At 40.3% G+C, this 27,706-nt stretch overlaps 1 protein-coding gene across 5 annotated transcripts in view; it reads left to right on the forward strand.

The window, feature by feature from the left end:
* Window positions 1–27,706, forward strand: part of IFTAP (intraflagellar transport associated protein) — a 67,272-nt gene that overhangs the window by 37,672 nt on the left and 1,894 nt on the right. For 2 of the 5 annotated variants that reach the window (XM_059140064.1, XM_059140076.1), the window contains 5 exons: window positions 3,182–3,339; window positions 5,193–5,264; window positions 6,634–6,700; window positions 18,580–18,719; window positions 27,282–27,521. In XM_059140064.1, the coding sequence (XP_058996047.1) occupies window positions 3,182–3,339; window positions 5,193–5,264; window positions 6,634–6,700; window positions 18,580–18,719; window positions 27,282–27,425 (581 nt within the window). In that variant the 3' untranslated portion in view covers window positions 27,426–27,521. Of the gene's footprint in view, window positions 1–3,181; window positions 3,340–5,192; window positions 5,265–6,633; window positions 6,701–18,579; window positions 18,720–27,246; window positions 27,522–27,706 lie in introns of those variants that run through there. The other 3 variants (XR_009345952.1, XM_059140091.1, XM_059140082.1) reach the window with 3 other exon arrangements.

A 27,706-nucleotide genomic window follows, 5' to 3' on the forward strand; every position in this document is an offset into this window, starting at 1 on the left:
TTTGGAGTGATCGAGTATATATTCTGGTGGAACGATTTTCAAGGTTCAGGAAGGAGGCCTCAACTATAGGTTCTGTCAGAGAGAGAACACATTCTTTTCTGAATCTTCTGGTATTTTTAAATGAAAGCTTTATGTTTACGAAATAAAGTTTTAAAAGGATGAGCCAAATATTTTGTTAGATCTGAGACCCCAACAATAGTCCAACGTCGGCATCAGAACCTGGGACTTTGTGATACATTGCTTTTTATTTTGAAGGAGTTTCATCAGGTTATCTGTCAAATAACCTGCATGTTTTATTGGAAATGGCAGAGGTGTACATTGAGTGATTATGAGAATAAATAGAGCTTGTCCTTACAGAGCATCTATTCTTCCCAGACATCGCTGTGCTTTTCAGGTTCTTAAGTCAATAGACTATTACAACAGTGTGCTGGGACATAGTGTTTTCTTAGTCAATACTAGATTGAGGTTGTGCTAGACATAAAGGATAAGCAGGGAGAAGGGAAACTTCCACCTCCTATGAGAACAGTGCACTGAGGAAGAATGACAGGTAGTCACGAGTAGTCTTCTTGCCTCTAACTTTGATGGAGTTTGAGGAACTCCTCCTGTTACTACGCTTATCTCCCTCCACCCTGCTACCATCACTTATCTTGGCCCTAGGACTGATGAAGGACCCCTCTGTGGCTGTAAAAAAAAGTCCAGGAGGAGAAGTCCCATGACCTTCTCTACCTCACTTCTCTGGTCTTTTAGTACCTCAAGCATTCAGCCTGTGGATTTGGAAGAGAATTTTTTGTTGTCGATTACTCCAGCAGTATTCTCGGCAACCCTCCCACTACCTCACTCACTCTCCCCCTTCCTACCCCTCTGTTCCCTCACTGCCCCCTGCCAAGACTAGTGCTTCACATTAGAGTTTCTACTGTGCCCGTGGAAAGCATTAGGAGTCACAGATGTTGGTTCCCGAGTCAGTAGAGAGAGCTGGCCTGAACTTGTGTTATTTCTTAATTCTTTTTAAAGAGAAAGTGGTGCAGTTAGTATTTGCATTTTCCCTCACTGGCTTATAGACTAGGTTACATGACCTCTGTGCTCCAGCAGTATCTCTGTGTTCATGTCCTATAGGTACCCCCACATGTCTTAACTCTGCCGGTGATGGGGTAGAAGGAAGCAAACAAAGGACTCTGGAGTTGCACCCGGCTGTGAACAAGAATCTCACTGACTCTGAAGCCGTGCAATTGACAGCTCAAGAGAAACAAGCTTGGCCACTGGGCTGGGTTAGGCTGTCTTGTAACGCCTTTAGCAGATACCTGCCTACAAAGCTCACAGATCAGACAGTCCTTGTGACCCTGGAGCTTTTTCATGGTGGAGTACCATAAGGAGATGGAACAGGGTTCTCCAATCTGCTTGTTGCTTGATTTCTGCCACTTGACCTCTTTTGAATCTCTTTATCACTCTTCTGTTGATCACTACACAGATTCCTGCATTTGCTCTGGTCATTTGCAGCAAGCCACTTCTATGCACTCTTGCTTCTTCTGGTGCTATTGTAAACTTCTCTTGTCTCTTTTCCAGGATTTTTTCTTTGTCTTTTTTCTGCTTCATTCTTCTGTTTTCTAAGGACTCTTTGCCTTTATCTGCTATATTACTCCAGTTGGCATAACACTGTGGTTGGGAGTGTGGATTCTGAGTCTAAAGGCCTGACTTCAAATCCCCACTGTGCTATTTGCTAGCCATGTAACTTTTTTTTTTTTTTTTTTTTTTTAAGATTTTATTTGGGACGCCTGGGTGGCTCAGTTGGTTGGACGACTGCCTTCAGCTCAGGTCATGATCCCGGAGTCCCGGGATCGAGTCCCGCATCGGGCTCCCAGCTCCAGGGGGAGTCTGCTTCTCCCTCTGACCTTCTCCTCTCTCATGCTCTCTCTCACTGTCTCTCTCTCAAATAAATAAATACAATCTTAAAAAAAAAAAAGATTTTATTTATTTATTTGACGGAGATCACAGGCAGGCAGAGAGGCAGGCAGAGAGAGAGGAAGAGAAGCAGGCTCCCCGCTGAGCAGAGAGCCCAATGCGGGGCTGGATCCCAGGACTGTGGGATCATGACCTGGGCCGAAGGCAGAGGCTTTAACCCACTGAGCCACCCAGGTGCCCCACTAGCCATGTAACTTTGAGTAAGTTACTCGACCTCTCTGTAGGCCTTGGTTTCCTCATCTGTAAAATGGGGTTACTAATGGTAACCACCTATAGGGTTGTTGCGGGCTTTAAATGAGATTTATGAGTGCTCATAAAAGACTATCTGACACACAGTAAATGTTAACCCTAACGATTAATTCTAATATAGGAAGCAGTTTTATGGCTTAGACCATTATCTCAGTGTGATTTTTAGCAGATATTTACCTATTGCTGTGATATCTCGCCCACATTTTAACCTGCATTTGCAGCTGCCTCTGGGACATTTCCCTCACAATTTCTACTGGCACTTCAAATGAACATGATCAAAGCTTAATTCATTATCTCTCATCTGAATTTATCCCCCACATTTCTGTTAATGGCATCATGTTATCATAATTTTCTCAATCTCTTAATTTAGGATTAATCTTAGACTTTCTTTATCCTAAGAACATAATCATGAATATGCATAGATTTAGTACAAAAGTATTAATTGTTTATAGTTTTAAATAGTCAAGAATAGTCAAACATTGCTTTTTAGAAGTATATGGATCCACAGATAAAATACGAGAAAAATAGCCATTGAAAAAAAATTGTTATAGCTTTTCTGTTTTGCAGAATTATTTCTAATTTTAATTTTTTCTCTTAAAAACTTTCTAAAATGACACATACATTGCTTCCATATAAGGAAAACCTCCCTTCAAATTTAGGGAAAAAATGAGATAATTAATGTCCAAGAGTTTTTCAAATACCATACTTCATTGACCTTTTAACAATGGCTGAGAACAGTGCTGGGTATAATAGTAAGCACTTAGTATTTGTTGAAAAGTGAATGAAATAGTGTTATCGTTCTATGCATTTTTAGAAAAAATTTTATAAAGTTCAGAGTGCTCAGTATCTCAAACATTCTGCTTGTAGACTTTGAAGAGCATGTGTTGTTGTTATTGTTTGGAAGAAAGACTCAGGAAATGCAAAATAAGCAAGACTGGGTGTTTGTATATTTTCTAATGTGTAACTTTCATTTCAGAGGATAATGTGACCAAACGAGGAGCATTTGGAACTGATTCTTCAGAAAACGTATTTCCTTCAGTAAAATTTGCTCATGAAAATGAACCAAATGATCATCATCTTAGAAACAAAGCTGTCTTTCTTCATACTTCATCACAATGTTCAGAAGACGAACAGGTAATGTCATAGCACATTTATAGAAACAGGAAAAAGAGCATTCTTTATGAATTAAAAAGAGAAAGAAACTGTAAAAACATAAGAAACATTGGACAGTTATTGGATCAGTAACTCAGATTCTTAATTCTGGAAGGAGTGCCATTGGGAAACTTTATTAAGAGTCATTATTATATTTCTTTTTCCTTTTTTAAAAAGATCTATTTATTTATTTATTTGAGATAGTGAGAGTTGGGGGAAGAGCAGAGGTCATGCAGGCTCCCTACAAAGTGCAGAGCCCAATGTGGAGCCCAGTCCCAGGACTCATGAGATCATGACCTGAACTTAAACCAAGAGTTGGACACTTAACTGGCTGAGCCACCCAGGCACCCCCAAAATCGTCATTACATTTTATGATTTCAGCAGCCAGTGTTTATGAGGGTAACTTGGTTAACCCCAAGTTTTTAAGTTCCTTTAAGGAACTGCCATCTAAAAATTCTTGTAATTATTTACATATTTTAGCTTGTCCTCTATTTTGGACAAAAGAATTGCTTTTTATAATTCTCTGTGTTAAATGGGAGTTTCTATTATCTGCTCTGGATTCATCTCTTAAAGTAAAATCTGTTATCTTATTTTTTCCAACATTTTGTTATTAAATATTGGATGCTCTCTTCCTAATCTTTAAGACTTAATAGACAATATTTATATTCTCCTTAGCTATGGTTTTTTAATTTTCAAGGAACCCTAGTGGAAGCTGTTGTATTTTTTACAACATTTGAGTTTCTACTTTCTTTCTTTTATTTTTTTTTAAGATTTTATTTATATTTGATAGAAGACACAACGAGAGGGGAACACAAGCAGGGAGAGTGGGAGAGGGGGAAGCAGGCTTCCTGCTGAGCAGGGAGCCCAATGTGGGGCTCGATCACAAGACCCTGAGATCATGACCTGAGCTGAAGGCAGACACTTAAGGACTGAGCCACCCAGGTGCCCCAGTTTTCTATTTTCTAGCTCATCATGTCTTCCTGTGTTATCGTGGACAAAATTATATGTGAGATGTGGTTTCATATGAGGGAACAAAAGTCTCTGTGTTAGAAAAGTGTTTCTGTATGCCAGAGGCCTATAGTGTTTTAATTCCAGAACTTAACATCCAATGAAATGATTATGGGACCAGAACTTTTTCTTTTTTTAAAAGATTTTATTTATTTATTTGACAGAGAGAGAGAGAGCACAAGGAGGGGGAGCAGTAGAGAGAGAGGGAGAGCAGGCTCTTAGCTGAGCAGGGAGCCTGGTGCAGGGCTCCATCCCAGGACCCTGGGACCATGACCTGAGCCAAAGGCAGATGTTTAACCAACTGAGCCACCCGGGTGTTGTTAGAACTTTTTTTTTCCCCCTAGAGGATTCACTTTATACTGGCTATTGCTGGCAGTTGGAGAGGCATTTTCTGTTGAGTCTTTAACCAGCATGTGGAGAGGCAATGAATTGTTCAATGATATTGTTTCCTAATAACTTGAAAATGTTGTATTAGCATTCTCTGGTTTGTCCTTGAGAGGTGCATTGGGGTGGGATGGGGGGTGGGGTAATGAGGTGGGGAGTGTTCCTATTTTACACATGAGAAAACTGAGGTTAAGTAATTTACTCTAGGTTATTCTGTGGATGAGTCTACAAGCACAAGTAGAAGTCAGACCTCCTGAAAACTATTCCCTGACCACTACTATGGTTTAGTGGATCTGGTCCATCATGCATAGCTAATTAACAAAAACCGGAAGGGGAGTTTTATTGCCTGAAGGGCTACAAGATCAGCTCCTTTATTTTTGGTTGTTTCATTTTCTCATCAAGATGTCCTCACTGTTTTTTTTTTTTTTTTTTTTCTTTTTCAGATAGTGATAGATGAAGGCCAAAAAGTTGGCAGTTCCTTTCAAGGTGATCTGAATCGGGCTGGAAAGGTGAAGGTAAGGGATGATTCAGTTTTCTTCCATGGCAAAGAATACAAAAAATTGAAAACAAAACAAAAAATCCCAAAGGACCCATTTGCTGTCACTCATACAAAATTGGAGAATTTAGCAGATTTTGTCTTTCTCTCTGTCATATATATATATATGATTTTTAATTGGTGTTTAAATATCTTAAACTACGTTCAGTTGGCTGGGTTCCAGATCTTTCTTCCTCAAAGCTTAGCAAATGGAATGGGTTCTTGAGTACAGAAACATGACTCCAGTCACCCTGAACATACACCATCAAGAGAAATGACAATTTAGCAGTTTTGGCACTAAAACCATCGTGGGGAAGATAAATTTTTGCTGTCACTTGGATGCCAGGAAAGAACTGCAGTTATGTACGTGCAAGCAATGGAAGCTACCATTTGTAATTCGTATGTAAGAGCCGTGGTCTGGGGTGTAGAGCTAGGGGAAGAAAGACCTAGGCTATGTTTTGAATTCCACTTAGGAGATCTAAATTTGTAATTTTATGGTATTTTGTTATGAACACGTTTTAGGTCATGAGCATAAAAGGCATTTCGACATTACGCCTTTACTCTGCTAGGTCTCCTTTGTGCCGGTGGTGAAATCATTTTCTTATTTACACTCTTTGATATTCACCTGAGATGAATTAGTTCGTGTCTGAAATGTTACCATTTTGTTAATATGAAATGTCTCGTTGTCAGCTTGCTGTGGAAAGCAGTATTCCACGTGGAATAGTCTTTCATTGAAATGCTGCTATTGTGGCTGTAAAGGTCATTTGCTCTGCTTTTTACCTTTGAAGTAATTTTCAGTTTTATTTGCTGGAAAGAAAGAACACTTGATTTTTGGTCCCACTCACCTCTTTTGTGATTTACCTGGGGCAGGATGATTTTTGTTTCGAATGAGCCTTTCTCTTTTGCTTTCTTTAGTTTCTTCTCTCTGACTCTGTAGAGTGAAAAGCCCATTATGGTAATAGCCAGACCCACCACCATCATTTGCTTGAGAAGCAAAAGCAATAAAACGAAAACAAAAAGTAGAGACTGTTTTGGACTGTCTCGGCGGTGGTATATATCCTGGGAGAGTCCCTTTTCAAAAAACTCCTCAGACTGTTCTTTCCCTTTCAGTATAGAGATCTTACTATGGTGCCTACGAAATCCAGGCCAACTTCCAAATTTACTGCTTCTTTCAGATATCTCTGGGAAACCACAGTGAACACAAAGACCTTTAGCTGGGACTCAAAAGTTAATGAGAAAAGTGGATTCAGTTGCACACTTTGAATGCTGTGGAAGTGGATTCATTGATTCTTAATTGCACTTTTTCATTAGGTCTAATATACATAACAATGATGTTAATTCTTTTCTAGGTAGACAATTTCCTAGATTTAGAAGATTTGGATGTGGATGAAGAGACTCAGCCCCAAATGAGTAAGGGTATGCTTTCTGTTTCCTCTATCTATACTGCTTGACCTCTTTCCAGAAACTACAAGTAAGACTTTTAGATAGCTTTTTCTTCTTTTTTTTTTCTTTTTGGCAAGCCCTACTTGCGCCTTCCCTGACTTAGGGAAAACTACAGTCCTGCGATTTCTTTTTCAGTAACAAAGATTTCAGCCGAAAGGTCAAAGCATGATGAAGGTTGTGAAGTCTTTGGTCTAAAATGAAATAAAGGTGCCCCCCTCCCCCGACATGCCTCCACATGGTTGAATTTTGGATAATTTTCTCAAGGAGCGCCATTTGAGTCATACTCTTTATATCTTAGAAGTGCCGTGTAAATTGAGAGATAACATCATATAGCAATTGATCATAAAAATAGCAGAACTCATCATAAAATAAAAAATAAAATCAAAATCTTGACTTTCATAAGTATTTATTAAACAGATAAGCCAAACACTAAAGAGTAAAGACATATTGTAAATGTTTCTTTGGGGCGTTTTTTCCAGTTGAGCTGGACTGGGGGAGGCTTAATGCCAGTCCAATGATGTTTATGCATATGAGGCCTTTTTCCTTTCCTGCTTGACATTACTGTGTAAACATAGGTATCCTTTGTTGCTCAAAAGACCTTTGAAATATGTTCAAAATTAGAGTTGTTTGTTTTGAAAATTCTCATTCCTAATTTAATGTGCAAGAATATCTCAAAGTTGATAGTGAATATTAGGGAAGGGGCTATTTTCCTTGGGGGTTTGGTTGCTGGTGTTGAATTGTTGGTTATAGGCTTTAGGTAATCACAAACATGGGTGCTGGTGTTGATGATTAGGGAAGGTGATTTGTTTATAATCACACAGAAGTGACAGTGCTGGGTGGTGGTGGTTTGGGAATGGCTCTGGCTTCTCTGGTTGCCCGAATTTGAGAGGCTTTCGAGATTGGAAGCAGTTAACATTTTTATTCAGCTTCCAAACATCACATTACTCCACTGAAAGTATTGTTTCTTCTGCCCTCTATTAACCACTAGACTTTGCATGGAATTTTTCCTTACTTAACTTGGTTCAAGTGAGATCAGAGATCTAAAGGAATCACAAGCTCCAGGGAGAGGTTCTCTTAACTGTAAAACCCCAGGCAGCTCTGAATTTCTCTATGTAAGCAGCTTAGGGGGTCCGATTGGATCAGAAGGGATAGCTAAGGACTTATCAGGAAGCTGGGTTTGCAAAGCAAGCACACTATTTGAGGGGAACAGGAGATGTTGAAAATGCAGATTCCTGGGTCCTGTTCCTAAGAGAGAGTCTAATTCAGAAGGTGTTTGGTGACAGCATTTTTTACCACTACCCCAGGGGATCGTGATATAGCTGTGTCCAAGGAAGACACTTGGAGACAAATGGTTCTGGTCTGCATGTAGTACATTTGCAATATAAATTTAATTTTATAGGAAGGCACCAAAGTGTACAGGTTGGGTATTTTTTCATGGCTTACATTTCTTGCTTCCTGGCATTAATGAGAAAATCTGTATACTGGCATAAACCTACATAGGCAACAAATCTGATTATAGTTATATTAGTCTTCAGATTAGCCTTTTTACCTTTTCCATTATTTCCACATTTTTTTAAAAAATATTTTTCAAGTTGTGTGGTTTTTGGTTTTGTTTTGTTTTATTACCAGATCTATTCAGTAGCATAAAAAACGCTCACTACTATGATTTTCCCAGCAATCAGATAACAGGCAGTGTTGCTGTGGTGTTGTATAAGAGGTTGCTGAGGCTGAACCAGGTCTCTGTAGAGAGAATGAGCTAGTCAAGCCTATCCCATGTGTAAAATAATGTGGACAGGCGGGGCTGAAAAGCAACCCAGGCTTCATTGACCTATTCCAATTACTGAAAAGACCACCAGGGCTTCACAATTTTTATAATGCAAGATCTAGGTCATTTGAAAGGGAAAAAAAAATTAGTTTGTGCCACGGTAGATTTTAGTTTGGGCCTAATTTGTATTACACTTTAGGAATGTGAGCAGACGGCAGATATTTATATCAGATGGGGAAATGTGACATTTTAAATAGGCAAGTTGCTTGTATAATTTTGGCAGCCGAGAGGTTTACTGATTAGATCCTGTTGTTATTGTTTAAGCAACAGATTTGCCCAGGGCAACGTGGAAGAGAGCTGGGTATTGTTTTTCTATCACTGAATTTATTTGTTCCCTGTATTTGCTTTCATAAATATTCCCCAAGATTCAGGAGCATGATTCTTTCCTAGGATTTGGCTTATCATTTGGGCGGCCCCGGCAGAGATGGTTTTTCAGAAGAGCCAAGGCAGTGCAACTGAATTGAGCAGTTGTTTGAGGGTAGCATTTACCAGGGAGTTTGGTGCCCTGTGTTTATTTGACATCGAATTAACCACATTTTCCTCCTTTGAATTCAAGGTCAGGTAGTTAACCTCATGGTTACTGTCATGCCCCAGACTATTGTCCAGAAAAATGATTATTTGGAATAGGTGTTGGTTATTATGCTGAGGCGTTAGAGCAGGAAGAATCTTCTGGTCATCTTTATTTATTTTTCCCCTTATTCGGCCGAGCAGGTGCCCTGGCTGAGTGCAATTGACTGCTTGGAGATGGTCTTTTGAGGTCTTATTCTAGAATCATCTTGTCTTATATAGGTCTCTCTCTTTTTTTGTTTCCCAAGATTTTATTCATTTACTTAAGAGATATAGTTCACAAGTAGGCAGAGAGGTAGACAGAGAAAGGGGGAAACAGGCTCCCGCTTAGCAGAGAGCCCAATGCCGGGCTTGATCCCGGGACCCTGAGATCATGACCTGAGCTGAAGGCAGAGGCCTAACCCGCTGAGCCAACCCAGGTGCCCCTTATACAGGTCACTTGACTGGTGGCAGGCGTGCTTACACTGTGGCGGATCATGTTGGGTGAGAACAGGCAACTCAGCCCTGTGCAAAGACTGGCAACCTTATTTGATTTTCATTTTCAAGCTGTCTGATACTCCCAATTCTAATGAAGTCCCCAACCACCTCTTTTTTTAAAAAAAATTCTTTCCTTATTTGCAACTTCGAGCTGCTTTTGCTGCCAGTGAATGGCCTGGGACTGTTATTCGACAGACCTGGAACAACGCTGGCCGGAGCCTGGAATCTAATGAAGAATACGCAGATCCGGCTTCTGTCCTCATTGAATTCATTGACCAGACATTCACCAGATAATCACTAATACAGGTTTCTAAATTGTTCTGCGTGTCACGAGAACCTATGGCAGGGGAACTTCAATTTGTCCGTAGGATCGGAGAATGCTGAGAGCCTGCGATATAAAGAATGAGTCGCTGAAGGTCCTGAGCTCAGAAAGACATATTTCAGCCAACTTGTAATTTAGGTATTTTTCTTATTTTATACATAGTACTTTAAAAATCATTCTTTCAGGGATGCCTGGGTGGCTTAGTCTCTTAAGAATCTGACTCTTGATTTCAGCTCAGGTCTTGATCTCAGGGTGTTGAGTTTAAGCCTCATGTTGGCATCCATGTTGGGTGTGGAGTCTACTTTAAAAAAAAAAAAATTATTCTATCATTGCCCAGAAGATCACTGAAAACATCTTGAGAGAGAAAAAAATCCTTCCTTCCAAATTCTCCTTCATCCACTCTTCCTCCATTTTTTTTTCCTGTTCCTCCAATTTTTTGTATGTGCAAATTTCTCTATGAAGGCCTAGCTTGAAAGTCACATCCACTACAAGGGCAAACCAGTTGCCCGAGCCTCACAATTATACAAGGAAACTTGAACTCCATTCCTGAGAAGAGCACAGAACTGGGAAGATACTTCTGCCCTTTCCAAATCCTCTGCCCGTTTCTCCCCAAGGGAAATGTAAGACTTTATCTATGTAGAGAAATTGGGAAAAGAAACTATGTATTTATGGATCAGCCCCTTTGTTTCTTCTTTTAGGTTCATGCTCTTTGGAAGATGTATGTCTTCTCCTCTGTGTCTGTGCCATCTTTCTTATAGTAGACACACCTCAGGCGGCCCAATGCCTACCTTATTCAGTGGTTTTCAACCTTAGAGACGCAGTAGAAACACTTAAAAAAAAATTAGATACCTAAGTCCTGCCTTTGCGATTCTTTTTCAGTAGTCTGATATTTAAAGCTTCTCAGGTCATTCTCCTATGCAGCTGAGGCTGGGAACCAACTCTAGGCAGACATCTGGAGGCATTACTCTCTGAAGCCTGACTTGAAGAGCTCTAGGGAAGCTATTCTTATACCTGGATGGATCCGTGTCAGCTGTGTGGACTTCCTGTTAAATGGAATCCCATGGTCTAGACTTGTAGGAAAGGTTGATACATAAGAAGCCCAAATGTGACTGCTGGACAAGCTCTGTTTTCAAATTCAGGTCTATTAGTTGTAAAGCTCATGTTTTAATCCTCATCTTTCTGACTTCTGTGTTTATTCCTCTTTTGTTTCTATATTTGAAGATAGAGAGCTATGATTTATTGTCACTGTCCAATGCCAGCCCCACCCAGTGAAGTAAGTCTTCCTTCATCATCACTATCTTCTCCTCCTTTTCACTTCCATTTTTATTTATTGTGCATTTTTTTTCTCAAAATAGGTGTTAATGTGTCCCTTGAAAGCAATGTATGGTTTATATGTATGCATCTATACACACACATTCTAAAATTTTGTCTTTTATTTAGTTCATTTACACTTAATGTAGTTGCTGATACCTTTGGCTTTATACCTAGTACCTTATAATTTTGTTTTCTATTTGTCCTGCCAGTTTTATGCCTCCCTCTCCCCTCATTTCTTGCTTATTTTAGATTAATCAGCTATTATTGTATTATTTCATTGCCCACTATTTTTGCTCAGTTGGGAATTCTAGGTTTGTAATTGTTTTCTTTCAGTATTTTACAGATGATAATCTGTTCTTTTTGGTATTAATTGTTGCAAACCAGATGTCAATCTGTTGGTTGTTCCTTTGATGATAACATATTTTCCCTCTCATTTCTCTGCTTTTATAAGTTTCTCTTTTGTTTTTCTAGTACTTTCACTGTGCCTTGGTGTTATTTAATTTGAATTTATTTTGTGTGGGGTTTTTAGAGATTCTTATACATATTGGGAAATTCTCAGCACTTATCTTTTCATATATTACTTGTGCCTTGATCTTTTCACCATATTCCATACATCTATCTTTTATGTTCTTTTCTGCATTTTCCATCCTTTTTAATTTCCTTTCTTGCTTCAGTTAAAATATTTTCTACCATCAGGATGCCTGGGTGGCTCAGTCATGATCTCAGGATCCTGAGATAGAAACCCCACATCAGGCTGCCTGGTCAGTTGGGAGTCTGCTTCTCTCTCACTCCCTCTGTCCCTCCCCTCAACTTGTATGGACTCTCTCTCAAGTAAAAAAATAAAATCTTAAAAAAAAAAAAAAAGTATTTCTACCATCTGTTTTCTAGTTTACTAATTCTTTTTTCAATTATGTCTGTCTTCTGTTAAAAGCCATGGATATTTCAGTTATTTTAGCTTTTTTTTTTTTTTTTTTTTTTTTTTTTGAGAGACAGACTAGGGGCAGGGAGGGGCAGATGGAGAGGAGAAGGAGAGAATCCTAAGCAGACTCCCTACTGAGTGCAGAGCCCAGTGTGGGGCTTGATCTCTTGATCCTGAGATTGTGACCTGAGCCAAAATCAGGAGTCCAAGGTCTAACCAACTGAGCCATCCAGATGCCCCTCAGTTATTTTAGCTTTTAAAAGAGATCTAGAATATCTGTTTTGAGAGATTTCAGTTCTGTGGTGGAATTCTCCATTTATAATGTATTTTGGGGGGAACATATTAGTCAGTTATTTTAAAATTCATGTCTTTTTTTTTCTTTTTTAAAGATTTTATTTATTTATTTGCCTGAGAGAGAGCTAGAGAGAAAACAAGCAGGAGGAACACCAGGCAGAGGGAGAAGCAGGCTCCCCACTGATCAGGGAGCCTAATTCAGGACTTGATCCCAGGACCCTGGGATCATGACCTGAACCAAAGGCAGATGCTTAAATGTTGGAGCCACCCAGGTGTCCCTAAAGTTCATGTCTTATAATGCTAATACCTGGGATCTCCTGTGGGTCTATTTATATTATTCATTTTCCTTTTGATTTCATGTCTTTGTATATGTGGTAATTTTTGTTTAAATGTTGAACATAGCATATAGAATATATAGGGACTGGATGATGTTATCTTTTTCTAGCATAGCTTTTGTTCAACATTTTGCTAGCAATTAGAGTAGTAAAAGGTCACCTTCATCCAGTCTGGGATTGGGCTGATTTAGGACTGGGGTCAAGGCCTTGTGGGGGCTGCTCTCCTTCTAGTTCTTGCTTACTTCTAGGGTGTGGCCCTTCAAGGTAAATCATAGCATCGCCTTCTTGGAGACCCTGAACTCTAATTTTTTTCTTCATAACACTATGATTTCTGTTGGCAATTCTGCTAAGCTTCTGAGCTTCTTAGCTTCTCTCATCTTTATTTTGGCTTCTCAGTTTCTCCTTGAAAATCAGTAAATGCCACGAGTTGAAAAGCATCTTAGACTCTTGGACTCCCTTCTCGGTACTTTCCATCTCTCTGGGATCTTGGCCACTCAAGTCCTAGGCTACCCTGGTTACCCTGGTAGCTTACCAATGCCTTTATTTATTTATTTATTTGACAGACAGAGATCACCAGTAGTCAGAGAAGCAGGCAGAGAGGGAGGAGGAAGCAGACCCCCACTGAGCAGACAGCCTGATGCTGGGCTCGATCCCAGAACCCTGGGATCATGACCTGATTTGGAGGCAGAGCCCTTAACCCAGTGAACCACCCAGGGGCCCCTCACCAATGCCTTTAAATAGTTGATTTTTTGGTAACTTATCTAGCTTTATTATTTTTATTGATCAGAGGGTTAGATGGTATTAGGTAGACCAGTAGACCCCTGGGGATGTGGTCTAGGAACTCCTAGGGAAACTCCTAGGGAAAGCTTTGTGCTTAGCAGGGAGTATGTTTCTCCCTCTCCCTCTGCCCTACCCCTCACTGGTGCTCTCTCGCTCTCTCTCTCTCTCTCTCTCAAACAAATAAATAGAATCTTAAAAAAATAAAATAAAATGAGTGCTATTTTCCATTGAACATGTTCTTGATGAATTGGTAAAAATTATTAATTTTATTAAATCTTGATTCTTGAATACACCCTTTTTACTATTTTATGTTCTGAAACCATAGGTATGCACAAAGCACTTCTGGGGCATTCTGCCATACTTGGTTGTCTCATGGGAAAACACTTGTGTGATTGCATGGTGTGCTGAACGAGTTCTTTTTTGCCCCTTACTTTCATGGAATAACATTTTTACTTAAAAGAATGACTGACAGACAAACTATAGTTCTCAGAATGAAAGAAGCAAGCCTGTCCCTTCAAGAGAAACACTGGTAATATTCGTTGCCAATGATAAAATTGGCAGTAGATCAAGTGAAAATTCATTTTTGGAAAACTTGTATCCAGTCCTGTGAGCTTGACAGCTTCCCAATATTTGATGACTATTCTGATAAAATTGGTGATGTTAACTAATGTGATCCTTATACTATATAATGAAATGTGTCAACATTTGGAAGACCTACATAAAACAGTGAACCAGTATTTTCCAAATGACCAATTTATGATGTTACAAAATTATGCATAGGAGAAAGATCTGTTCAGTGTGTAAGATAGACCAATGAATTTTAATGTAACAGTATGAAAAATTCACTGAAATAGTTTCAGATTGCACACTGAAACTATTTTTTAAAACTTTATCGTTTGTCAAGATCTGGTATAGCATCAAAGAAAAATATCCACAATTATATAAAAAGACTATCAAAGTACTCCTTTCTTTTCCAACTACATTTCTGTGAAGACTAGATTTTCTTCATTTACTTCAACTGAAACAGCATATTCCAAAATTGAATGCAGAAGCAAATATAAAACCTAGATTTTTTTTCTCCTAAGGCATTTACAAAATTTTTAAAATGTAAAACAGTGTTTCTTCCTTACTATTTTCTTTGTTTTTGAGAAAGAGATTTTTCATAAAAATATGTATTTCAACATATAATGGTATTATTGTCAGTGATTCAATAAATAAATATTTGCAAATTTGTCAGTTTTAATTTCTAATATGATGAATATTGAGTGATATAAACCACATAAACAAAAGCTCTTTGGGGTCCTCAAAAATTTTGAAGAAAAAGAACCAGTGAGATGGACTATCATAACAAAAAACCGTGTGCTGAAGAGGCCTTATTTACTAATACAGTTCTTATCTATATTCTTTTTAGTTTTGGGGAGGGCCCAAAATTTCAGAAAATTTTGGCCATTTCTACATAGCAACAAAGGAACAGATTGGTTAATTTTTATAAATATGCCACTCAGATTAAATATTGTTGTCCAAATTATGAGATATCAGGTAGATTGCTTACTTTTTAATGTTATATTAGATTATCTGATTATAGCTTTTGACTGTTGATTATTGACTTCATACAGAAATACAAATGGCATAAACACATAGTTTGTAAATGTTGACATTCTTATCATGGAGTGAGAAAGAAGAGATGGGAGTGTTTTCAACCAGGCTTGCCATGGAACACGAACATTCACTTCTGAGAGAGGGCTGGACTGTGCAATGTACGTCAGCCAAAATAATGGTGTGTAGTTAAGATGAAAACAAGGCCTTTGGTTGTTTCAGAAACAGCAGTTAATAAGATCAGGTTAAGGGGCGCCTGGGTGGCTCAGCGGGTTAAAGCCTCTGCCTTCGGCTCAGGTCATGATCCCAGGGTCCTGGGATCAAGCCCCGCATCAGGCTCTCTGCTCAGTGGAGAGCTTGCTTCCTCCTCCCTCTCTGCCTACTTGTGATCTATATCTGTCAAATAACTAAATAAAGTCTTTTTTAAAAAATTAAAAAATTAAAAAAAATAAGAACAAGTTAAGTTTAATAAAGCATTTCAGTTTTGGAGAATTTTACAAAGGACTTCAGACATTCCATTTCCCCTCCCCCCACCAATGAATAGAATAATTTTTCTCTCTGAGACACTGTGAGTGTATAAATAAACCGATGCGTGATTTTAAAATGGCTGAAAGATAAGGTAGTCTTCTTCATAAAGTACATCTTACCAGACTATCCCTGTACATATTAGTGTCACTCTTTTATAAATCCATCCTCTGTAGGGCTAATGCTGTTCAATTTTACTCTTGATCACTCTCTGATTGATTGTATGTGTGAAAATCTTACCCCTATAACAGAATTTAGTGTTTGAGGGTGAGGACTCTATATAGACATCTACAGTGTCTTCCTAGCAGGTAACTCTTGGTACTTACTGTTCGGTTTAGAAGGGGAAGTGCGGGAATTCATTTCCCGTCTCAAGTATCTGTTGAGAATTTGCTGTGTGTCAGGTGTTGTGTCAGACGTTGGTGAATACGCGTTTGTGCATTTTGCTTTTACACTGAAAAAACAAACGGCAAGAATTTGAAGTGTAGGGGAAACTGAATCTTGTTGTTTTGAGGGAATTGTTTCCATGGCAGTAAAATCTTTAGGAAAGAAACCATTTTTGTTGAAAATCCTCCCTTCTCTGCAAACATATCGGGGAGGCAACGAGCTTCAGCACAGGAATTTGAGAGGTGTCCTCCTCACTGCGTAATATCGTCAGTCACATTTTAGATAGCTCTGAAAGCAGAATTGATTTTGATTCACGTCTGAACTGATGTTTTGTGCTCTCAGCCGGTCATCTCAGAGGTACTGGTTTTCCCATGAAGAGGTTTTCTCTGCTTGCCTTTGTTGTTGGCAGGCCCCTGACCACGCTTGTGTCAGTCCTAGGCAGTTACAGCAGGGAGCTCAATGAGGGAGGTGCGTTGGAGCTCATGAATAGGTATCTTAGAAAGCCAACCTCTCCATCAGCCTTACTGAGTTTAAAAACATTGCTTCTGGGTATAAAATGTTTATGTGTACTTAATACTGACTAACCTTGCTAATGTGCTATGGCAGTGACATTCCTTGTCTCTGAGTTTGGTTGTATAATCTGATAAATTTAAATAATTTATGTAATGAAATTGCTTGTTTAAAAGAAGTTCCTGGGGGCGTACCTGGGTGGCTCAGTGGGTTAAAGCCTCTGCCTTCGGCTCAGGTCATGATCCCAGGGTTCTGGGACTGAGCCCCGCATCGGGCTCTCTGCTCAGCAGGGAGCCTGCTTCCTCCTTTCTCTCTCTGCCTGCCTCTCTGCCTTCTTGTGATCTCTGTCTGTCAAATAAATAAAATCTTTTAAACAAATAAATAAATAAGTAAAAATATAAAGACGTTCACGGGGACACCTGGGTGGCTCAGTTGGCTAAGCAACTGCTTTCGGCTCAGGTCCTGATCCTGGAGTTCCGGGATCTAGTCCCGCATCGGGCTCCCTGCTCAGTGGGGCATCTGCTTCTCCCTCTGACCTCTCCCCTCTCATGTACTCTGTCTCTTTCTCTCTCTCTCAAATAATAAATAAAAATAAAATCCTAAAAATAAATAAATAAATAAATAAAAGAAGTTCATCATGTGACATGTGGGCAGAGTATGGGCTCTGCTGCCCGACTTCCCGGCTTTGACACTTTCTAGCTGTGGCCCCTTGAACAAGGTTGCTTCTCTTGCTCAGAGCTCCTTACCTATGAAATGGGAAGTAATAGCATCCTTGGGAGGATGAGCTCAACTGATGCCTATAAAATGTCAGCTCCTATATGTGTTGACTGTTGTTTTTATTTCTTCTAATTTGGTCATATTTTAAGGATCCAATAATGAATCATAGTAGAAGTATCTTCTTCACGATCTCCCTACCCACTCACAGGTTCAGTTTCTAGGCTGACCATGTTCTGTTGCTGGAGTCCTAAGAATTTTGTAATTAACATGTTTTTGTGCTGGTGTTATCTGCAGTTGTGAGAGACGTATTTCAAGTAAGTTTCAGTTTTTGAATATCAATACCGGCTTAATTATCTCCCTATATATGCTGCCATTGGCAACCGCCAAGGCACGCCTGTTGTTCATTAATCACTTCCACTGAGAACTTAATTAGTGTCTTCATTAGGATCATCATCGAGTGGAGTAGCAGGCAGCATGGTCCTGAGACAGCTGCAAGTTCCTGGCCACCTCCAGCAGCCCTTCTGGTCCTATGAAAGCCCGGATCCACGAGGAGGCCTGTTGTGCTTCTATTTGTTTTTCTTTTTTGTCTCCCTTAAAGAAAGCTGTGGAAGATCTAATGGTGATGCCCCATGTTCCGTCACACATGCAAAAATAAGGCCACAGATCCACTTACAACGGACAGATCAGAAAACCCAGATTGGTTATTGAATTCTTGTCATGGTGCTAAACAAGCTGGAAACAAGTTGTTTGTGGGATCGAACATCAGACCGTGAATTCAGCATATGACAGAGCACTTCATTTTTCTGCTGAAAGTTAAAGTCCTTTCCTGCTGGCATCACTGTTTTATATATATATATATGATTTTTTTTTTTTGCCATAGTGTTACAGGATGAATTCAGCACTTCATTTCCTTTCTTTCCATCCCTCAGGAAAATGTGGGAAAATGAGGCAAAGGTAGCATCTTGCCTTATTTTCCTACAGAGGTAGAAATTGGGTTGGGGGTAAGAGGGATGATCAAGTCAGTCCCTAAACAATCCTTCTCCCAAACCTTTGGATCGAATGTGACCTTGAGACAGTAAGATAAAAATAAATGCACAAATGACTTCTATTTTATGGAAAAGGGAATCTTCTCGGTAAATCCCCAAATGAGGGCAGGCATTGTCTCCAACGAACCTACTTTATTTGAGCATTTTTACTTCATTCTTTTGATTATTGTAGGCTTTTAGGTGATGTAGGTCAATTGTGAACTTGATGAAAGCATCACGTGAAATATTTTGTATCCAACAGACTTGCTGCTGCTTCCAGGGGAAGTGGAGGAGGACTTCTACCCACGTGTCCCTTCTTATATTCCTTCTGCGGCCCAGCCCTTCGCCCCTGGGGTCAAGCCAGGGCCTGCTGGGAGAGGAGCCAACGAGCAAACAGAAGAGGTATCCATAGGGAGTTCAGTCAGTTTTGAAATTGCCTTGATTTTGTAACTTGTCCTTTCAGTGAAATGCTGCCATATCTTTGTGCTTTTTTATTTTTCTTAGATTTGGAAAAATTTAGAATTCATGTTGCTTAATCTTGTCCCTCTGACTGCCATCTATCTCTAATGTGCAGATTTCTTTTCTTTTCTTTTCTTTAAGATTTTATTTGACTGAGAGAGAGATTACAAGTTGGCCAAGAGGCAGGCAGAGAGAGAGGGGGAAGCAGGCTCCCCGCTGAGCAGAGAGCCCAATGCGGGGCTCGCTCCCAGGACGCTGAGATCATGACCTGAGCCGAAGGCAGAGGCTTAACCCACTGAGCCACCCAGGCACCGCTGCAGATTTCTTTTAAACACGGAGAGCAGTTATGTCTTCTTTACGTGGAAACTATTTTTGTTTCATGACGTAGACCATGCTGCAGGACAGTGTTATCTGGGGACTATGCAATAGATTCTCTCTTATTGCCTGGACTGGCCGTTTGCTTTTTACTCTTGTATCCAAGGTCCTATAAACATCTTGTAATGGTTAAGGTAAGGCCAAGCTGTTGCTGTAGAGAATCCCAACAGTAAGTCAGTGGCCAAAAGGAGATAGAACTTTATTTCCCTCAGATAACAGTCTATGGAAAACTCCTTCTTCTTCTTCTTCTTTTTTTTTTTTTTTTTAAGATTTTATTTATTTATTTGAGAGAGAGAGAGAGCACACATAAACAGGGAGTGGGGAAGGGGCAGAAGGAGAGGGAGAAGCAGACTCCCCACTGAGTGGGAGCCCAACATGGGGCTCAATCCTGGGACCCTGAGATCACGACTTAAGCCAAAATCAGATTCTTTACTGACTGAGCCATCCACACACCTATGGAAAGCCTTTAAAGTGAGTGTTTTCTCTGTTCCCTGCTCAAATAAAGATATTCCCCAGGGCCCAGATTCCTTCTCTCTGGATCTCTGCTGTGCCTCAGGACATTGTCCTCCTATGAATGTTCCAGCTCAGGTCACGGTCCTGCTATAGGGGCAGCAGGGGAGAGTGTGGGAGCTGCACATTTCCCCAGGGCTTAGGACTCAGGACTTCATTTCTGCTCACCTTCCACTGGCAACCACTTCACCGTATGTTCCTGTCCAGCCACTGGGGGGAACTGGGAAGTGTCACCTAGCCCAGCGCTTCATAGTCAGGGGGCACGGAATCTCTGCCATGCCTTTCCTGTCCCACTGGCACACCTAGAAAGTCATCATTTGTCGTTGTTTGCAGCTCTTCTGCACATACGTTAGAAACACGCACTAACTAAGGCTGCTGGTGGTGGGTGTGACCTTGATCACCATGTTTACTCCCAACAGAAGAATGTCTCAGGCACAAGAAGTTGTGAAGAGCTCTTTATTACTGCTTCCTCATAAAACTCCTAGGGATTGCCTATTTGATCATTCAGGTACTACAGATCTTATCACTTAAAGATATTCTGTTACCAGGAGGGGGGTGGGGGGGTGCCTCGGTCATTAAGCGGCTGCCTTCAGCTCCTGTCATGATCCTAGTGTCCTGGGGTGGAGCCCCATATCGGGCTCCCTACTCAGCGGGGAGCCTGCTTTTCCCTCTCTAGCTCCCCAGTGCTTGTGTGCTTGTGTTCCCCTCTCCCCATCTCTCTCTGTCATAAATAAATAAAATCTTTAAAAGAAAAAAAAGACATTCTGTTATGGAAGCAGTCGTTCAGTCAAAGGTAATCCACATGTTCCCATTTTAAATTGCCTCTTTGTCATAGAATTTTTGTTTACAGACATCACAGAAGTGTGTCTGGGAGGCTTGCAGGCTTGTATTAAACCCCTGAATTGGCTACCAGATAAACTGGTAGCGGGGACAGCCACTCTTCAATGTGCTTTTTGAATTACAGATTGCTTTCTCCAAGTAGTAAGAAACTAAAATTGCAGTGTTATTTCTAGCAGGAATCAGTTTCTTTTTAAAGACTTGTTCATGCTCTTGACTTCAGTTGTGACCATACAAATTGCTGGACCAGCCAGTGGCCATGGCACCTAGTGCCATTATAGAAATTGTTATAAAATCGTTTCCATTGGTGGGTTAAAAAAAAAAAAAACTGAATGATTCCTAGAATCCATCAAGTAGCCAGTAAAAAATGCAGGTTAAAACCTTGGATATGATTGTATCTTGAAAAGAAATATCAATTTCTTCCCAGAAAATGTGAACATTTTTTAAATGTTGGAATCAAAATGATCTGAACAAATTTTGTGTTGGCAAACTTAGAAAACATAGATGGAGAGCTTTTGCTGGTTTTCAAATACCTAGACTATCTTGGCTGGGATTTTTATTTCTGACCACGATTTGTTAGAGAAACTTTTCAGAACTGTCTAGAATCCTAATACTTTACCAACTATGCCTTGGTTAATCTTATTTTAAAGCACTCACTGCCAGTAAAACATCATAATAATCAATTTCTAGCAAATATATCCTGTAAGGACCAACCAAGGGGCAATTTGGGGCTAAATATGGTAACTTCTTTCTGTGATATCAGTCTCAAAGATGAAAATGAATCCTGGATGTCTTGACCTCCTCTAAGTAGAGGCTCTGACTTCCTCATACAGATTAGACCAATTTAAATTTTTTCCTAATTTTGTCACTGGGGTTTTATATATGTGCATCTCCCCTTTAGAGTCAGACATTTGCCAAGGACATTCCATCTTTCCGTTTGTGAATAACTTGTTGCCTTAGTAATTCTGTCTCAGTGAATTTAGTAACAGCTTTATAGTAACATTGGGAAGATGAAAAATTGTGTGTTTCTCCTCCACCCTTTTCCCCCAACCCCAAATCATAGAAGAAACTTTGGTGGTATTTCAATGGGAGATCTCCTTTTTTTCTGGTTCGTAATGGGACTCTAAATTTTTTCACCTATAAAGATGGTTTATTTACTATATTACTTTGTCAGATAGCCTACAGCTAAATGCTGCTCTTATTGATTTGAGCATTAGTTCTGTTTTCTCTAATTTGCCTGTGTGGTACTATGAATGAAAATGATTTCTCTGGTAACAGGGTCTCTCTTTGAATGAGTCACATGAGCAATTTTAAGGAAACTAGCCGTTTTCTAACACTGTGCAAATTCTATTCCCTGAGAGGCTACGAAAAGATTTCAATTAGATTTGAAATGAGACCCCTCAAATCCACATATTTCTCTCAGCTCCTTAGGCAAAAATAACAAGTTAATAACTTAATTCACAGTTGTTTTCTTTTTAGTAGCAGGGGATTTGGTTTTCCATTGCATCCATTCTCCTCTTTGAAATAAATGAGAATTTCAGTTTGTAATCCCAAAGCCTTGGAGTCGTACAGCTTAGAACCCTGAAACGAACCTAACTCGAAGGAAGAGAATTCCCAGCGTGGGCCGCAGTAGCTGAGAGCCGAAATACACAAGTAGAATTGCAACTTGACTGCATTTTAAAAGCTACCATTTTGAAGATCACCGTGATGTCTTCTGAATTGCAGTGTACCTCTGCTTTGGATTACATAATGTGGTCCTTGTCTTGGAGGACTCTGAATTCACTGATGTGTGTCTTCATAAGCTTAATTAAAAAGCAGAAAAAGTAGGAAGTAGTGCCGCGTTCAGTGCTATCTGCATATGGTAGACATGCAATAAATACTGAATGGACAAATAAATAAAAGAAAAACCTCATTACCCACCGAGAGTGTTTATCTGCGACAACAACACGGTCAGGGCCATTCTCTCTCTCCTTCTCTATTGCCTCATTCTCCTCACCATGTAAACATGTTCGAGTCTCTCCCATCCTTAATGAAATGAAGCAAAACAAAAGGAAAGGGAAAAAGCCTTCTCTCTACCTCAGGCCCTTTTGGATTACTGTCCGTTCTTCTCCCTCTGTTCTCGTCTAGACTCCAGTAACTATGAGACTTGACCCCACTCGTTGACTCTGCTTCTTTCCCCCTCATTCCTCATTCAGTGTCCTGCAGAAGGTCCTTGGCTCTAGTCACCTGCCTGGATGTATTCAGAATAAAGGTACCACTTACTCTGTAACTGCCAGATCTCAGTGGACACTTTCCAGTCCTTTTTTTTTTTTTTTTTAATAAAGAGAGAGAGTGAAGTGGGGGGCAGAGGGAGAGGGAAAAAACAGGGCTCCATGCTCAGCACGAAGTGCTATATGGGGCTCGATCTTACACCCCTAAGATCATGACGTGAGCTGAAATCAAGAGTCGGTCGCTTAGCCGACTGAGCCACCCAGGCGCCCTAATGGATCGCTCTACTGTGCCTGACCCTCATGGTCCTCTGGTTCTCACTTTACTGCTCTCCCCAGATTCTTTGTACATTTCTCTCTTTGTTCTTTCCCTGCCTCCTTTGGGGGCTTCCCTCCATCCATCCCTGAGTTGGTACTGCTCAGGGGTCCGTGCTAAACTTCTTTCCATTTAACATACTTGGATCCATTTTCCTCTCTAGGTTTTACCTTTCCTGCTTCTGTCCTCAAATCCACATCTCTAGCTTCAGACCTTTCTCGGAGCTTCAGGTTCTGGTTTTCAGTGGCCTGTTGATATCTCTATCTAGATTCCTTTGGGTGCCTTCAAATCAACATGTCCAAAGCCAAACTTGTCTTTCTTTGCCTGCTTCACTTCATGCATTCTTGCTTTTCCAAATCCAAATCAGTCCTCAAGTGGTGCCAGTTTTGCTTTCTTATATTTTCATATCTCTGCTGTCAGCTTCCTGTTTTCGTTATCTCTTGCCTGGACTGCTCTATCAGGCTCCTAACTAGTCTCCCTGACTCCAAATCTACCCTCTTCTTACTCTTCAAAGTAACCCATCTGGATGTAATCTCCATGAGGGTAGGGCGTCTTTCTGGTTTTCACAAAGCAGTCCGTCCAGCACTTGCCTCATTGTAGTTGCTTGGTTAAAATTTGAAGGAATGAAGGAATTTACCTGAAATGCATGGATGACCAAGTATCTACCTTTCTTTGAAGAAATCCTTCAATGACTTCATCATATCTAGGATAAATAGCATCTAAGATTGTCGTGATCTGGCATCTCCTGTTTCTCTCTCCCTTAACACTTAACTACTTGCAGATCCTTACATGTGAAACTTGGCATCTTATTTCCTTGTCCTGCTCACTAGAACTCCCTTTATCTGCAAAGTTCTTCCCTCAACCTTTTTAACTAATATCCTTAAGATTCTGCTTGGATATCAACTCTCCCAGGAAGCCGTCTCTGATTCCTTCCCAGTACCTTATAGTCCGAGTGGGTTTAGGTGTCTCTTCTCTATTCCCATCACCCCCAACATACTGTTTGTACTTACTCCGTTTAACTCTACTGACTTGTTAAATGTCTATCTCCTTTCTCTCCGATGTCAGACAAGACTTCATCTTTGTATCCTCAGTGTCTATCGCAGTGTCTAGAATTTCATAGGCGCATAGAGTTTGTGGAAAGAATGGAAAGTCACTGAATGGTCGCAGGAGGGCGCCCCTCTGACACTGTGAATCAGGGACATACTGGCCACATTACAGGGCTACCCTCAAATGGTTTGAAATGTCATGAATATCATTACATTTGGCATTGCAAATATGAAATTACTGCTCTTCTTGGTTTCTTGCTTTTGTAGTTCAGCACTGAATTGATTGCCTAGAGAGTTAATTTAACAATAGCTGCCATTATAACTCCATTTCCAAGTGAAGAAATTTCTATTTTTAGGTGTATTTTTGTAACTCTAAATGTATTATAAATGAGTAACTCTCGTGTTGCCATCAGATTTATTGACCAGCTAAAACCTTTATTCCTTGCTATTGTTTTGGTTAATACTGAATGACCAATGAAGGGAATCATACTCCTTAACAGAAAAAATTTAAGTGTATTAAAAAAAAAAACTTACAGGAAAACAAGATTTTTCTACTTAAGGATAAACTTCTACATCTCTAGTACCACAGTGTTGGATATTACAGCTGCAAGTTATGTTGGGACCTCAGACAAGGCAGAGGAATAAGGGTGTGATGGATTGGGCCATTTGTAGAGCTAAGTGGGCCATGGGAGTGAACCCTTAGCAGAGAGTCTAGAAGTACGGCACACAAGCTGTTCTCTCTCTGGGTTGCTAATACGAGGTGGGTCATGAGTTGGGTGTTGAATGAGGAGGCAAGTGGGATTTTCTGGAGAGTAGCAATGCCCAGCTGAGGGTAAGGTAAGCCTCAGCACTTCCCCTCTATGTTTTTGCAGCCCCTCTTTGCATTTCTCAGTTGGAGAGCATGGCACACGATGTAGAAATTGTTCATTTGCTCTGTCTTCTCCCTGAAGGGAGGATACCTGGTGGACACAGATTTTGCTATTTTCATCCCGTGTTCCCTGTATCTAACACATATTAAACACTCAATACGTGTTTATGGAGTGAACAAGTAAAGGGGAGGGAGGTGGGAATGTGAGGGTTGTTTGTGTTGTATAGAGGGAATGTGAGGAGGATGGTCTGGTATCACCGGGATTTTAGCACAGCAAAGAGATTTGTCTCCTATTAAATGCATTCCAGCCTCAGAAGGAGGTGGGTGAAAGCAAAGTGGCTGCATCTAGAGAGTGGCTGGTACAGGGTAGGTAAGGTTTTAGAGGCTGGGGGTGGGGCGATGGTTCAAATTCCTAATGCGATGGACCCACGTGGGTACTTGCAGCCTGAAACTTGGCCGATAAGTGGATGCCAGGCCTCGAACCAGCCATAAAAGGGCAGCAAGAATCCCATCAGGCTGGATACACTGGTAGAGAGGGGACTCTTTCTGGTCCTCTCCCAGGATCTGTTGGAATCGGCTCAGGGTGGGGTGTGGCCAGGCCTGCTAGCCACAGTGCTCCCTGCTGAGTAGAGATGGAGAAGACTGTTTATGTTTCCTCCTTTGAGCTGTTCTTAGCCATATTACCACTCTGTCACTTCCACTGTGGAGATAATTGTAATCTTAGAGAGTGACCAAAATGGACAGATCGGTCACTCTGTAAACCGATTGGCTTCCTGTGCACGCACGCTCTTTTCAAGACAGTCATGGTGTTACATGGAGCCTTCGATATGGATTTTATGATAAACCGTGGGAATTACTTAGCTTATTTGGAAAAGGTCTTTTCTCCGCAAGAGCCATCTATGACTTGGCTTAGTGAGAAGTCCAAGGTTGAGTTTTGCTGGTGTTTTTGTTGAGAGGGTAAGCTTCATCTGAAACCGATTGCCCTGGGTTCCAGTCTTGCTTCTTTCCCTTACTAACGATACAGCCCCAGGCCGGTCACTTAACCTTTCAGAGCTTCAGAAGAGGGGTTGTTTGAAGATTACTGCTGTTACCCACCCTGTTCCTTGTACTGGGGCAGACATGAGGTGGGAACTCACTCAGTGGCAGCTCCCATCATTGCCTTTGTCAGGAAAGCCTGCAGACAGTTCCAAATACAGAGGAAATGAACAAGTCTCTGAAGTCTGTTCTCTTGCTGGTTTTACTTAGAAAGGATGGTAGATGGCTACATCTTTGCTATTAGCACTGCACACCTAACTACAAGATGCAATTTGCCAAACAGATAGGAGATACCGACTTTTCATGTCCCCCCCCCCCACCTTTAATAACAGCACATGGTTTCTCAGCTACATGGTCTGTTTTTGAGAACATTGCAAAATCCACTCAATGAGATAATCTTGAATGCAAGAATATTTAAAGCTGATTATAGCTTCAGGGCATTTTTTTTTTCATTCCTCCATAAACCATAGTTTTCAATTATTTTAGCATCGCCATACATATCATAGAGTTACATAGAACTGCCAGGTAATTTTATTGTATTACAAAGCATTTGCTTTCAGAGCAGCTCTTTAAGAGGTGAATACAATGTGATTTAATGTGTATTCTCTTTTTGTTTATTGGAAAATATCTACCTTCCTCTAGGAAGTCTTTAAACTCACAGATTATGAATAAATAGGTACAGAATTATTGTGCCGCTTTGCAGCTACTCTGACTTGTAGATAAATTCTGTAATATTTTTTAAAATTCTTGAGAGAAGAAAGAGATCCTAGAATTTTTTAGGAGATGGTGTGTGTTTTAATTCCCACTGTTATTGGCTGCAGAGTTACAAGTATTATCTGAAGAAGTAAGTATGATAAGTGTAGAGTATTTTTATCTTGAAAATTGTTGTATAGATACAAGTCTTTTTTAGTAAATGGTGAAGGTGTGTTGAAGGTTGATCCAAATCTCAAGGTATATTTTCTCACATTTTAATGTAACTCTTAGTTTTTCCATATGCCTCGAGCCCTAACACTGCAAGTGGTAAAAATGTAATGAATGTGTGCAAGAGAAACTCTCTGATTCTTGCCGTGGGTGGAATTAGTTAATGATATTCATTCCGATGCAGGATGGTACAAATGGGGCATATTAAGAGACTTAAATTAGGTCAAATTGAATAATTGAATTTATTCCTTTACTTAAAAACAGCTTAATCAGCGGAGAGTGCTGAAGTTCTAAAAAAAAGTTGAATTAAATATTAATAGGGAGTTTATGTTTTCAACTTTTTCCTCATTTACAGCGATCGTAGGATTTTTCTCCTTCTATCTTTTACAGACACTCGGAGATGAAGTCCAGCCCTTCTCACTTGACGAAGAATTTGATTATGACGCTGTGATGCTAACCCCCAAGTTCACTCCTGCAGAGATTGATGCGATCACACAGCTGTCCAAGCAAGAGAGATCACCGACACAGACTTAGAGGAACCCCACGGCTGATTCATGGAGACATCTTTGTGTTCGTGTTTATTTTGTTGTTATACAAGCAACATTAGAATAAAAGGTAAACCTACTAGGATTCCCTTTGTCGAAATTTTCTTGTGCATGAGTTGATCAGAGTTTTTGTCAAGAGGGAGCTACGACTAACAAGACCAGGGAGATCTGTACACTTACAGGATTCTCCTCTGTCGTGTGTTGCTAAATCCCATGGCAGGCGAGGGGAGATGGAGGTGGCCAATAGGGACAGGAAGCAATACCCACAGA

The sequence above is a fragment of the Mustela lutreola genome, chromosome 1, assembly GCF_030435805.1.
Source record: "Mustela lutreola isolate mMusLut2 chromosome 1, mMusLut2.pri, whole genome shotgun sequence".
NCBI classification, from domain to species: Eukaryota; Metazoa; Chordata; class Mammalia; order Carnivora; family Mustelidae; genus Mustela; species Mustela lutreola.